The sequence below is a fragment of the Ictalurus punctatus genome, chromosome 11, assembly GCF_001660625.3.
Source record: "Ictalurus punctatus breed USDA103 chromosome 11, Coco_2.0, whole genome shotgun sequence".
Classification (NCBI taxonomy): domain Eukaryota; kingdom Metazoa; phylum Chordata; class Actinopteri; order Siluriformes; family Ictaluridae; genus Ictalurus; species Ictalurus punctatus.
In genome coordinates, this window is record NC_030426.2 from 9,581,923 (window position 1) to 9,596,949 (window position 15,027).

The 15,027-nt window shown below is 39.2% G+C and overlaps 1 protein-coding gene and 1 long non-coding RNA gene across 6 annotated transcripts in view; both read right to left on the reverse strand.

The window, feature by feature from the left end:
• Window positions 1-15,027, reverse strand: part of rap1gapb (RAP1 GTPase activating protein b) — a 79,900-nt gene that overhangs the window by 7,053 nt on the left and 57,820 nt on the right. For 3 of the 5 annotated variants that reach the window (XM_053683788.1, XM_017479665.3, XM_017479664.3), the window contains 15 exons: window positions 11,120-11,155; window positions 10,720-10,767; window positions 6,097-6,135; window positions 5,814-6,002; window positions 5,402-5,505; window positions 4,771-4,849; window positions 4,634-4,687; window positions 4,461-4,544; window positions 4,275-4,375; window positions 3,545-3,674; window positions 1,470-1,625; window positions 1,091-1,162; window positions 881-967; window positions 469-612; window positions 166-297 (listed from right to left, as the gene is read on the reverse strand). In XM_053683788.1, coding sequence (XP_053539763.1) covers window positions 166-297; window positions 469-612; window positions 881-967; window positions 1,091-1,162; window positions 1,470-1,625; window positions 3,545-3,674; window positions 4,275-4,375; window positions 4,461-4,544; window positions 4,634-4,687; window positions 4,771-4,849; window positions 5,402-5,505; window positions 5,814-6,002; window positions 6,097-6,135; window positions 10,720-10,767; window positions 11,120-11,125 — 1,425 coding nt within the window. In that variant the 5' untranslated portion in view covers window positions 11,126-11,155. Of the gene's footprint in view, window positions 1-165; window positions 298-468; window positions 613-880; window positions 968-1,090; window positions 1,163-1,469; window positions 1,626-3,544; window positions 3,675-4,274; window positions 4,376-4,460; window positions 4,545-4,633; window positions 4,688-4,770; window positions 4,850-5,401; window positions 5,506-5,813; window positions 6,003-6,096; window positions 6,136-10,719; window positions 10,768-11,119; window positions 11,156-12,976; window positions 14,561-15,027 lie in introns of those variants that run through there. The other 2 variants (XM_017479669.3, XM_017479666.3) reach the window with 2 other exon arrangements.
• LOC128634033 (uncharacterized) lies at window positions 7,482-8,192 on the reverse strand. The gene is made up of 2 exons (XR_008397231.1): window positions 8,065-8,192; window positions 7,482-8,032 (listed from the first exon to the last, which is right to left on the reverse strand). It is a non-coding gene; the product is annotated as an uncharacterized LOC128634033 (long non-coding RNA).

The following is a 15,027-nucleotide window of genomic DNA, read 5'->3' on the forward strand; positions in this document are numbered from 1 at the left end:
TCTTTTTGTTTAATTGGAAACTCACATTTTTATTTTTTATTTCCGTTGATGTTTTTTCACAGATAGTTTTAGTTTTCATCATAGTTTTTGTTAATGATAATAACCTTGCTGCCCTACTCAAATTGCATGTCAGTTTTCATGAAGTAAAGTACAAAGAATACTCACAATGCCAGGTGTTTTGGGAATATCTGGGGGATTGTGGGTAAAGCTGCCACTGTGGCTGGTAGAGACAGTGTGGGACTTCTTGTTGCTCAGGCCCATAGCATCCATAGACTGACTCCGACTGCGAATTACTTTCTACACACAGAAATACACAGTAGGAAAACTCAACACAGGGGGTCAGGCCGGTACATAAGGATTGGTAAGTAGTAGGATGAAAACATGTGAACAAACACTCCTGGGTCATTTCCTCTTCTGACACTGAAACGCCTTAAAAAGTTAAACACCCTGAGATATAGATAAACATACCTTAAAGGACTCAAAGAAACCACCACCTCCACCTCCTCCTCCATTCTCCAGTTTTTCATCTTCTCCTCCCAGTCCCATCATGCACTGGCTGTTCACATGCAACTCCTCATACAATGTCTCCAGCAGAGCAGAGCGTGTTCTCTCCTGTACATAAATACACACAGTGCAGTAGGCTACTCACACAAACAAACCCTCATATTATCTCACACATAGAGCTTGGTTAAAGGTAAATGTATATGATGTTTTTAAACTTATATCCAAACAAATACAGCAAATACTGCTTCAGTGTTCCCTCCAAAAGAACATGCATGTGTGCTATCTAGCTGGAAAACCTGAATTCTAGTGCAATAGAGGGAGCTTTCCAGGGAAAAGATCATCTTTCTCTTGCTCACATGCACACTTGCTTGCTCACCTCCAGTTTAGCAAACTTCTCGGCCTTACAGCAGGAATACTCAGCGTTGATGAGTTTTGTCAGGAGGAACTCGTGGAACTCTGGACTCTAGTTAGGAAACAGATATCAAGCATCATATCATACAGATCAGCTTTTCTTGGTTGCACGAATCTACTTATTGAAATAAGAAATAAAACCACAGTGGATCTATGCGTTTGAAATGTCTCTCACTTTTCTGAAAATGGCTGGGTCTGGGAGAGGAGGCCCAAAGAAAGGCACATCATCTCTCGAGGTCACTGATACCTGTAATGAAAGGCAGGGAATACGTAAGCAGAATAGGTAGAACATGCAGAGATATTCTTAACAAAAAGATGACATTAAAATGTAATTAAATACATACTGTAGGTATAAGCATGAACATATATATATATATATATATATATATATATATATATATATATATATATATATATATATATATATATATATACACACACAGTAGATACTGAACAACTTTATATCAAGAAAGAATGTGAATATTTTACTGAACACAGTATATTCTGTAACGTCCACATAAGAACCAGTTATGTCCACATAACCATCAAGTCACCTTGTAAAGAACGTTGTCTGTACAGGCATTCTCCACTTGCACCACCACATAAGCATGCAGGAAATTGGATGCAATCATATCTGGTACAAATGGTGTGTTTTCCTCTTGGAACACGATAGCTACAATGTCATTTCCTATATGCCTCTTCCTCTGCAGCTGGAAGCAAAACACATTGCATCTTTTTATTTTTCATTACTGTGTTGCAGAAATGAAAAATAAATGGATGGATCACACTGTGAACAACAAAATGAAGGTTTTTCGTTGATTATTCATTTTACAATCTGAATTCTAATGTGAGAAACATCAGCTGATGTTGATGGCTGAAGTTGGTTGACTGCATACATAAAAAAGGCTAAACAGGTGTTGAGCGCCTGGATGTTTTGTGAGAGTAATTCAACCCCCTGAAGAGAATCCCTCACAACAGCACAAATATGCAAAACAAGTGTTGTCTCAAGGACACCTGACGTAACTAATCAAGGGCTTCATTACTTGCACCAGGTGTGCTTGAGCTGGAACACATGAAATACCTGAACTGACTAGGGGCAGAAAATGCATAAAATGGAAGCTATCAACGGCTGCATCCAGATTTCTGAGAAGGCAGGTTGTGAAAAACCCTCGAGTGACTGCAAAAGACCTGCAGCAAGACTTGGTGGCAACAGGCACTGAGGTTTCAGTGAGCACAACAAGGCAAGTACTAAACGCAGAAGGTTTCCATGCCAGAACTCCAAGACGTACACCACTACTGACCCAAAAGCACAAGAAAAGCCAGCTCAAAATCATATAAATAAGCCACAGAAGTTTTGGGATTCTGTTCTGTGGAGCGAACGTTTCGGCATGGATCAGCGGTATGTCTGGAGGAAGAAGAATAAAGAAAGTACACACTGTCCACAGTCAAGCATGGTGGTGGCTCAGTGATACTCTGGGGCAACTGGAGAAATCATTATAAGAAACCACTTGAAGCATTCGTTGTGTTGAAATATTTCAATTGCTTTTGTTTGATTTGTTCATTCAGACAGCCGAAAGTCTGTCAATTTTGACAATAAACCTGATTTGCAATGGGAGTTGAATAATTTGGATTGCAACTATATTTGCTAAACACATTTGACAGCTAGTTTTTTTTTTTGCCACACAGTAGGTATTTAGTCAGCACTCTAGCCTGCACTCTAGTATCACACTTGTACCAAGTCACCAGTAGAACTTTATAAACCATCGTTCCATGTACGAGGAGGGACCCATTTAAAAAAGTTAAAAACTTTTAACTTTTCTCATTAATCCCCTTCACAGTGCAGGTGCATTGTCATGATCCACAAGATCCTGTTCAGGGTACACCACTTCTCCAGACATTTTTTTGCTGATGCTTTAAAATCGCTTAGGTGTGCTGAGGTGCGAACACAGAGTGATTTTACATTGAAGTGCTTAGGTGTCCACGGGAAAGCATCAGGAAAAATAATGTCTGGAGAAGTGGTGCACCCAGAATTTGCATCACGATAATGCACCTGCACTGTAAAGGGGATTAAAGAGAAATGCTTTATTTATTTCTTTTTTGGGTCCCATGCAAAATTTCTGCATGCTGGGTGTTTCAAGCCCTTGATGCACATTTAATCCACTGTATGTTTGCTTAACGATCCACTCAGAGAGAGTGTGTTTGCTGAGTGTCTACAGTAGCTCAATATTATCCGTGTCAAAATACTAGGTGATGTTTACTCTCTGATTAATCTGACAGAAGGTGCAGAAACAGATGGCTTGCAATGGCCTGTTGTTCAGCACTGTGTGATGTGGTGTCCTAATTAACCAAGCATATGGGGATATGTGGCCACAGAACAACGCCCGGAGCTCATCTCAAACAACTCTACAGACAAGTTAAAATAATACTGAAATTTACACTAGCGAGCCACATGAAATAGCTTTGATCTTAGTGAGTACATTTTCTCTTTAAATCTTGTTCAACCTAAGACCTTGATCGTGGGAAGAATTGTTTTATCCACTGCTATAAGATGGAGAATACAATAATAAAATAAATATAGCATAAACAAAGCAAAGCAGTTTCACAGATGGCCCAATAAGACATTCCTTACCTGCTGTGAGTCTCCTTCAGTATAGGGTAGTTTGGTGGACACATGGAACATAATCTCCTTGCTGTGGAAATTGTGATACACTGACTCAGTTCCAGTCTGGCCATGTGTAACATCAAGACCCCCACGAAACCTGGAATATGGACATGATCAGAATCGGCAAGTTTAGTATAAAAGTTACGTCAACATTTATGCGGGGAAAGTTTCTCCTATTCAGAGTTGGTTTATGCATGCACTTAAGTTGATTTTATGAGCACCCTATTCAGATGGGATAGTATTTTTCAGTAGTGTGCAGACCATTGCCTCACTGTACAACACAAGAACATGTCTTTAAGCTCCCCCCAAAAAAATCAGGGACGAAAAATGTGGATTGAAGAGGCATATCACATTTTTTCCCCTTTGATGTCAAATGTAATATGATCCAACAAACATAATTTAAAACATAAACAATAAAAAAGACTAATATGATGATTATATGAATGAGAGGATAGCAAAGACTGAAATTAAAATCTAATAGGAGAGCAATATATTTTCCAATATGCAATAGTACTATGAACAGTTTTAGTAGTAATTATCACATTAATCACAGCAAATTTGGTCGACATGGCTGACAGTGATAAAAAGACTGTCTTAAAGGTCTTAAATTGTGAAAAAGACCTTTCACAATTTAACATTAAAGATAGATAATTAAGCTACCGTAGACACCTTGACATTTATCTTAAAAGACAGTTACCCTTTAAAGTCATGTAGCTCAATCTTCTCCCCCAAAAACTCCAGGAACTCAATAAAGGCTGGACTCTCTTCACTGTTCCCAAAGAGCTCCTCTTCTGATGTCTGTTGGAGACACAAACCTTTCAGAAACAAGGCTACTCTGTATTCTCATTATAATCCCAGGAAAGAAACAGCTAGTGCTTATTACCTGCCCAAACTTCTGATAGATGACGCCAAACTTGAAGTTGTTGCTGATGACATGTTCATCAAAGGTTACAATGAGTCTGGAAGCCTGTGGGAAGACACAGTACGGCTGAGGGTCAGAATGTGCCTGATACACAAGCAGTTATGTGGAAGTGATAATGGGTAGCGAAGACTAACCTTTGGGTAGAGGACTGGATAAAATCTGTCCACGTTTACTTCCTCACACACAAGCTAAAAGAAACGAATACTGTCAAATTCAAATGATCAAACACAATTCCTCATATTTCACATGGTGACAATTGTGTTTCTCCTACCTTTGCCATTTGCACAACGTTGGGGAACTCATTCAGGCAAGAAATGGGTATCACATCATGGTAGGTTTTAAACTTTGACCTAGAAGCGATTAAACAATTCTGTTTAATTTTCCTATTTCCCTTTAGATTTTCAAAGTAATGAAGGACTTGAAGGCTAAAAATGCCAGCTATGAAAAGCGCATGCTTGAGCTATTGCATGTGAGGCAGCATGACACATCCATATCGAAGGACACATTGTAATCACTGGCCTTGTGGGAAAAAAAACACTTTTATAGAGGTAAACGATTCAAAATTGAATGATTAATGTTCGGTGAGAGAAAGAGAAAGACTAAGATAAATAGCTGGAGAAGTCCCAAGAGGAAAAAAGAGAGGACGTAAGACAAAGACAGAAGTTTGTTGGCGTGATTTAAGACTGGCAGTTTGATGACTGAGAAACAAGCAGGTCCAGTTGTCTATGAATCCACTGTGCTATGTACAGAGACTGAAAGGGATGAAGAATGAAGGGGTGCATGTGTTATGTGACAAACAGCTCTGTGCCACAAAGTGAGAATAATAAAATAAAAAAGAATGAGTGACTAGTTGTGCTGGCCAGAGATGAGATTGTGTGTGTGTGTGTGTGTAAGAGCATTACCTAAGCAGTAAGCGGAGGTGCTCTTGGTCCCCAATCACGTCATACTTCACTGAGAAGACAAGGTGTCCCAGCGATGTATCCACAGAGTAATAATTAAAGTGCTCCTGTAGGGAGTTGTAGGTGCACATGTTCACTCACACGTACAACCTACATACTAACGTCTATATTTGGCTATTGCTTGCAGTTTAAACATACTTTCTACACAGGTAGCAGGTAGTTTTAAATATTTCATTAGATGTCTATTTGTTTAGCTGAAATTATATTTTACCAAATAATTATTCTTACAACTATGCATCAGAAAATAATCCTTACAATTCAATGATTAAAAACGTGTTGTTGGTTTAAAAAAAAATAAAAAAAATAAAAAATTAACACACACATCAAACATAGCGTTATAATTTCCTATTCTCACCTTGCCCAAGAAATGTTTCCTATAGATTTTGGCTATGCTATTGCTCTCCAGTTTAATCTGGGAGGCTGAGCATGGGGGTGGCTCCTCCTGTGCTGGCATGGCACTGAGCTCGTGATTGGTCCCTTCAATCCAGTAACCACCAAACTGTGGCAACAGAATCAGTGGAAACGGGGCTTTACGTCCCAGCACCTGTCAATCATAATGAAATAAATGTGTATAGGTTAACTCTATGGAAGAATATTGCGCAGTGTAAGTATCACATTGTATTTTTTTTATTATTTACCTCATGAACACTTGGATAAGGAATATAATCTTCTTCTGTCTGTTAAATAAACACAAAAGTGATTATATATTCAATTTACCAAATGTTCCAAAATAAGATATAAAGCCCCGGGGGAGGGGGGAAATGTTGTTATATATTACAGGTCTAGTAATTCTTATTTACCCAATGGGCAGTCGTACAGATGTCTAAAATATGTACCATTGGCGTGCATGCTCCAAAATATGTATATATATATATATATATATATGTATATATATATATGTATATATATATATATATATATATATATATATATATATATATATATATATATACATACACACATACACATTAATATTATTTTTTTCTTTTTTTTTTTTTTTTACACTTATACAGGATTTGTTATGGATATCAAATTAATTATAACACACACAGTCTAGCGACTCACCGAAAGTATGTACCGGATTCGAAACATTCAAAGCCCGCAAGATATCACACACCGAATTGTCTTACCTTTTTCCCCCTTTTTTTTTTTTTTTTTTTCCTTGTCCTTCCACACAGACGCACAGATAAGAACGGACAGGAACACACACACATACACCCCCCCTTTCTATCAACAACGCAGGCAAGCTCACATACACACATTGTATTCCACATTATTACACTTATTTATGTTACTACATGAAGTTTTCAAAGTATTAAGCACCTCCATACCAGCTCCGTATGCATGGAGCTTATAGTCATACAAATTAAATCCAACTTTCTCCAAAAAAAATTTTCCTTTTCTCTGAATCTTATCCAACTTATCCAACACACATACCTCTTTATGTATGGAGCTCTTGTTCAGAGCACTAATAAATACTTTTTCCCTGTCTCCAAAACTTACACGCTCTCACACCACACTCATATTATATAAGCACATATACTTTAAGCACACACATTTGTTAGTACATATTCCATTCATACACCGGGCATGCTGTATTGCACGACCCGGACCTGGGCCCAGGATTTATTCCCCTCTCTATCCAGCCCTGGAATCTAATCTATCTATCTTTTATCTAATCCTTTTCCAGCGGTATTAGGGGTCCCCACCAATGCAGCCGCCACTAGACTGCTAGTCAAGTCTAGTAGCCGGTATCTGGGGTCTGAGGCCTCATTTTCCACCTGCTTTCTATCCCCGCCCTGGAGTATTTCTCTATTTCTCTTTTTTCTACCTTTTTTCCCTTCCTCCAGCGGTATTGCAGGACTTTCACTCACACAACACATATACCATTTCTTTATTACAATTATAAAAAGTACATTCTACAATCTACACTTCTCTTACCTCTTCTCACTCACTCAAGGTTCTTTTGGAGACCCACTTAGTCTTTCTTCCCACCCCGGGGCTTCTCAGTCGTAGCAACAGACCTCTAAAACAGAGCTTCGAAATAACAGGCGTCTGCAATGCCTTTTCCTATACGGCCTGTCTGTTGCTTAGAGAGCGAAGTCCCACGGGAGAGATTCCAGACATGTAGATCTTAGCCCAGTCCCATCTGGGTCGCCAAATGTTGGCTCGAATTTAGCCTATTACCCAAAAACATTTAAAACTCAACTTAGAAGCCAATACTCACATCTACCTCTGAGCCCAGTTGGAGATAGAAAAAATACACCAGCCGTGAGTGAGAAGAAGCAAGGGTCCAGCTTTATTGTTCCATTCCACCACACGAGATCCACACCGATGAGAATTCTCAAAAGTGATCCCAATACCCTGAGCTTAAGCTCCAGTATTTATACTGTATTTACACACTAGATAACCCATAGGTTTCCAGAAAAGGCCTATTTCACTTACCCATAGAATTGAAACCAGGGGTTTTAATTTACACATAAAATCAGAACCCAGGCATTTCCAACAACCCAGGAAACAAAAACCCAGAGTTTCTAGTTACCTAGGTTGTCAAAAACCAGGATTCTCATTTACCTAGGGGGTCAAAAACCAGGACTTTCATTTACCTAGGTAGTCAGAAACCAGGATTCTCAATTCCCTAGGTAAAAAAAATGACGTAGACAAGACGACTAAACAACCGGGAGGGACCTTGGTCTTATCGTTATCTCGAGGGGGGGGGCAGTTTGACCCAGCCACCCTTATAACTGGCTTTCTTCATGGTTCTCTAAAAATTAAGGCTTTCCTTGCGAGACGAGAATCTTCACCATCTGAATCATGAGTAAGTTATATTTTTCTATTTTTCCTGTATTTCTCGTTTATAATTTATTTTCATATTTGCACTATATTTCTTAGTTTATATATATTTATACTACTTGAAAAGCGGTTTACTGTACTTCCAACTTCTTAATATCATTACAGTTCTACTGTCCTGCATATCCTACTATTCTGTTTTTTATAGAGTTTCTCTATTACTATAAGATTTTATTAAAGTTATTCATGTGTGTGTATGAGGAAGAGAGTGTGTGTGTATGTATGTTGTGTCTACTTGCCCGCCCTTGACTGTACGAGTGTGTGTGTGTGTGTGTTTTTAGCACTCCTCAGCTCGTACACTTCTTTTTGACTTTTTTGACTATTACTGCTCTTAAATTGCTCGTAATTCCAATCTGTCAATGTCCGCCTAATCCCGCTTCTATGTGTCTAGGTGCCGGTGCCCGTCGTCAGTCCCCTCTCTCTCCGTTACTGGACCTGGATCAGGATTTGGACCTGGATCTGGACACTCATTACCAGCTTGTGCATCTCACTGCTGATATCATGATGCTACTTAACTATCTTCGCAGCACCCCCCCTAAGAATAGAGATCCGGGGTTCCCCCCTCTTCTTCGGTACAGAATCTGCCCCACGAACGTGCGTGTTGACGCCTCTACACAGTCAGACCCAGAACCCCCCTCTAGCTTCCAATCCGAGGATGATGATGTTGTCTTCTCTGATCCGGGCCCCGACCATCCGTCCCTCTTCTCACCCACCAGTCCGCCCGACTCTCAGTGGTCCGTTCACTTCACCCACCCTGATTTCCCCATGTCCCCAGGACGCACCCCATTTTCTTCCCCCTCTTACTCTCCTCCAGACTACGCACCCACCCGTCCTGTGAATTACCAATAAAATTACATTTTTACTCATACTCAGTCTCCCTCGTGTTTATTTCATGTCATTTTTATCCACAACAATACTATAATATATGGCCAAAAGTATGTGGACACCTCAATACTGAACATCCCATTCCAAAACCATGGGCATCAGTACTGAAATGTTCCCCCTTTGCTGCTATAACAGCCTTCTGAGAAGGCTTTCAACTAGATTTTGAAATGGGGCTTTGGGGATTTCCCCATTCAGACACAAAAGTACAAGAGGTTGGGCACTGATGTCGGCAGAGGAGGCCTGGGACACAGTCGTCATTCCAATTTATTCCAAAGGTGTTCATTGAAGTTGAGATTACGGTTCTGTGCAAGCTACACGAGTTCTTCCACTCCAAACTTATCTTTATGGAGCTCACACTGTGCACAGGGGCATTGTCATGTTGGAACAGGTTTGGACCCCTTAGTTCCTCTGAAGGTAAATTGTAATTCTACAGCATACAAAGACATCCTAGACAATTTTACTCTTAAAATTTTGTGACAACAGTTTGGGGATGACACTCACATGGGAGTGACAGTTAGTGTCCACATACTTTTGGTCATACAGTGTATGTAATAAAGCAGAAATATTCCAGTAGTCATTTATTACGATCAGGTTATGCACAGTGCTTAGAAGGGGTTCACTGCACAAACACCCCCTTGCTCTTCTTAATACTGCTCCTACGTTTCCGATTCATTCACACACTGCAGTAGCGTTATTATACATTCGGTTTCTGCAAGACCTCCCAAAGATGAACGCCAGTGACAGATACGTAAGAATACTTACACTGCCACTTCTAGCAAACTGAAGAAAGGCTTCAAACTGTATGTATAAAATAGGTATTTTTGTGTAAGTATGATGAAGCATCATACATATACAAAAATACCTATGTTATATATATAACTGATATACAACCTTGAGTTGCTGTCTCACTGTCTAACTTGAGAGCAGGCCACTGCATTTTAAAACTGTACTGAAGACAACAGTTCAAACCTCAGGAAATATGGAGAAAAATGGAGTGTGTGTGTTCGACAGTATGTGACCAAAAGTTTGTGGACACCCATATGTGGACCTTCCCAAACTGTTACCTCAAAAGTTGGAAGCAGACACCTGTATAGAATGTCTTTGCATGCTGTAAAGCATAACAATTTATCTTCACTGGAAACAAGCGTTCCAAACCTGTTCCAGCAAGGTCCAAGAAGATAAGGTTTGCCAAGGTCGGTGTGGAAGAACTTGATTGGCTTGCACAGAGCCCTTCCCTCAACCCCAATGAACACCTTTGGGATGAACTGAAATGTCGACTACACCCCAGGCCTCTTAGTCCAACACCAGTGCCTGACCCCACTAATGCTCTTATGGCTGAATGGGCAAATCCACACAGCCACGCTCCAAAACCTACTGGAAAGCCTTCCCAGAAGAGTGAAGGTTTTTATAACAGCAAAGGCAAACTAAGTCTGGAATGAGATGTTCAACCCTACATTTGGGTCTGATGGTCAGGTGTCCACACACTTTTGGCTGTATACTTTATCGATTTACACAACCAAACTTACTTTAAGAGGAGGTGGAAGTGTGCATCTCTGCTCATCCATTCTGCTGTTCTGTAGAGCAGAAAATGAGAAAATGGGTCGGAACCCTTTTTATACACTCACAACAAAATTGAGCTGTCAGCTTATCTGCAATGCAGATATAAAATACATACATTCACCTCATCTTCACAGAATGTATAAAATACAGCTAAAAGCATGAGCAAAGCCTGTATAGTGTACAGAGATTGCACAGTGAGCAGACTGAAAGGTAATACATCATGAGATTGAGAAAGGTACACGAGGATGGACACAGGAGATGGGAGAGTGTCACCAGCAAGGCCACAGCAACAAGCGAAGGTATAAGAAGAGACAACATAGTATGTTGACTCTTTTGCTCCAGGGACTAGGTGCAATCTCTATTTACCTGCATCCGCTCGATCACAGCAAGTAAATCAGAAGTCTAGGGACCAATCGAGAGAGAGAGAGAGAGAGAGAGAGAGAGAGAGAGAGAGAGAGAGAGAGAGAGAGAGATGATAAGAAAGAAGTTTTCATTTCCACAAATCTACACTAATTCTTTTTAGAAAATTCCTCCTGTAGGTAATCCCTCCTTATACGAAGTAAGCAGTATGAAAAATAGCAGCAGGGGCATATAGATAAACTTCAGCTGGTAGTGCATGTTTTTATTTTTTTATTTATTTAAAAAAAAAAAACACAACAGAATCTGTGATATTTTCTATGATGTTTTTCTGAGCATGTAATCTTACATCATAGACTGTATTTTCCCTAAAGGCAACCGTTACACTAGCTTCTAAAATAGCTAATAATCAATAAGCATAATGAGGACAGCGTCTATTAATTGAACCGTGATGGGCTTTAATCAGTAATTACAGTAATTATATTGTAAGGGCAGCTTTTAATTTCATGCTGACAAGCATTAATGAGATGACAGAGCAGACCACCACACCTATTTATAGCTTACTGGCACGGCGTAAATACCTTTAAAGCCTCAATACCTGATACAATTTCAAGCTCGTTTTTAACTTACATTTTCATTGCCTTGTGCCAGCATGCTTATGCAGTCTTCACCAAGAGTAAATCTGGGATTGTGACAGACCAGCCGTATGTATGGTTTTATATGATGGATGCTTTGGATAAACTGGATGGCAGAAAGATTCTGGCAGCACCTATTAGTTTAAACTTTGCCAGTCAACAAAGGGTCGTACACTTTAAACAAGGTGCGAGTAAAATACAAAAGCTTTAAATCACATATGTTAGCATGTAAGTGTATTACATTATATCGGTGTATTGCGGGTAAAATTTGCTTTCAAATATAAGTTTCCCATTAGGATATCAAGTTCACACGGAGGGCGGGAAGATTTCAGCATAACAGACGTTCTTCTGTTTCCTTTGCCTCAATGATGCATTCTTTTTGAATCGTGCTTGCTCATTCAATTTTCTACAGATGGCTTGGTTCTTAGTTATTATGGAGAGTTAAGTACAATGATTCCTACTGAATGAACTAACAATGAATGGATTGGTTAAACAAAGTAGAATTAACTACAGATATAAGAAAAAACACGCCTTCACTTGCATGAAAATAATACGAAATATTGACCAGTATTAGTGAATACTGATTATGACTAAAACATGTACTTTAATGGGATCGGTAATGATGGTGGAAGTCTTAACGGAGCACGTCTGGCATGTACAAAAAAAATATACTGTTATACTTACAGTGTGTAAATGCATAAGTGAACATACATAATTGATCAGTACATCCCAGTAAGGCAAAGTACCTAACTGCTAATGATCCCAGCTCCTACAGAGACAAATTGTGAAACTGTAACTCCAACATGCTTCTCCTTGTGGTCTGCTGATTCAGCTCAAACTGTCACATCCACGCAGCCATAATGAAGTTGTGCGCTAAATTCACAGCATTTGCAAAAGAATTTTAAGAATCATTCATGAGGTTTCTCAACAAGAAAGAGAAGAGAATTACTCAAGTCCACAACATGTCCACAGTCTTATTACACAATGTACTCACACCGGCGATAGTCCAATAGTACTTGTAGTTCTAGAAGTCGTTATTTCACTAGCACATGAAACTAGTTGAAGCAGAATCACTGAAGGTTGCTTGTTTTCCACCAATTTGTACAAGCTATTTAGGCACCTTATTGATAGTACCCCAAGCTTTAAGGATGTTACCCATACATACATACATACATACATACATTATCCATCACTGCATATGCAGTCTCTGAATAAAGAGAAGTGTACTCACATCACTGTGTCGTCTACGCTGACGTGCTGCCTTAGAAGCTGGATTGATGTATATGAAGGATCTTCTGGCCATGATGAAGTTAGGCTAAAGAACACTGAAACGTGTCTGTATTGACCTGTGGCTCTCTTGTTTGTTCTACGTTTGAGTGTTGTACTATGAGAACCTACAGCTATAGAGTGAATTTTAAGAGTGACAGAAATCACTTCCTCAAACTGCAGCTACTTCCCTAAACATAGATTTCTTACAAAACACACAATGGTCACTAATACAAACAAAATTTGAGATTTGTGTTGTTTAAAGTATATTTACCGTAGTGATTCATGTGTATAAGAGATGCGTAAACTTCCACTGCACAAATAAGCTTTTTATTTCATATTATTATTATTTTTTATTGGCCTTAAGAACTGCATGAATTATCCTGGCAATGGCTTCTACAAGATAAATGTAGATAAAATAATTTTCAGACTGTGGCCTACATGTACTGTAGATAGGGTGACCAGATGCAACCGGACCAAATGTGGGACAAGTACTAAGTTTGTGTGGGACAATGTTGGACATATTTCTGAAATCCAAAGGCCTACCATTTTCATGTCTGTCTAAGTGAATAAGAAACATGTGCACTCTGCCCATTTCTATGTATTTATATTTATGTCTTTTTTATCAAATAGTGCACAAAGAGAAACATTACTGCATAAAAAAGTAAGTGGAAGCAAACGATTTCTATGGCTTGACCTCAGATGTGCACATTTTGAGTGAAAACTGACAGCCCTTTGATGACAGGCCCTGCCCCCTGGGGACGCTTTCTTCATCAGCGATGCAGCTGATGTTTTCTGTCTATTTCAGTTTATAACTTACTCCTAGAATAGTTGTATTGTAGAAACCCTAAGTGTAACACTTTCTCAGATTCTTGTAGCTAATGAGGAAGCTGGAGGCAGGCTTGAACCAACTGAAAAGGCACTATATTCTTTATCTTTCACTTTCGCTTTTCAGCGGTTTTATTTTATAGACACAAAAGTGTGCACACACGGCTCTGTGCTGGTTGGCTCTCTCTGTCTTTCGAGGCGCTCATCTCTGAAGTTTTTATTCTCGCCTCAGCTAACTGCAACACAGAACATTCCTAAGTACAATTCCCTGGAGATGTGCAATCCTTACCACTCACCCTCTCCGGCTCCGCCCTCCATTCACAAACCCGCACTCGAACACGCCCCCACTTCCTCTATTTAGCCCTGTTCACACCAGGACGATTTCCGCACCATGAAAAACGGTCTGGAAGTGTTCACACCCTGGCGTAAAACACGTGGCGTCCAAGTGTCAAATTTATTTAACGTCGAGGGGTTTGTTTTTGGTCGTCCAATGAGATTCGTGCTTTTTTTTTCATGCGCCCGGAGCTGATAAAGTTACACAAAAGTATGACTTGGTGATGCTCAAGTACAAAACTGTCTTACCGACGAAGAAGAAGCCGAAAAAGAAGCCAGAACCCACCATTTCAGTGAGAGTGCATAAGTGGCACACCCGAAATAAAATGCTCACTGCTAATAAACCCTTTTTCCTACACACATAAACAAGGCATTTTTTATGGCATTTCATGCTTTAGAATATATGCTTGCATTTCAGTGTCAAAAAAATACCCATAACATAATAAATACACTTTATATATAATATACACACACAATTCAAGGTATATATATATATATATATATATGTTCCTTGTCTATGTGTGTATACCTTGCTTTGTGTGTGTATATTATACATATAAAGTATATTTATTATGTTATGGGTATTTTTTTTAACACTGAAATGCAAGCATATATTCTAAACCATAGGTTCTCCACCTTTTGTAACTAAAGCCCCCCCAAGCCCCCCCTATCATGTGGCATGCCCCCCCCCCCCCCCCATATTGGAGGAGACCAGGTATAATGATTATCTATTCTATATAAAATCAATCTATATATAACCTTTTTTTGTTAGAGTTTTGTTAAATAGATAACATTTATGATTTTTAAAAAATAACTTTTGTGACTTTTATAAACTATATAACGGACAGGTATGAA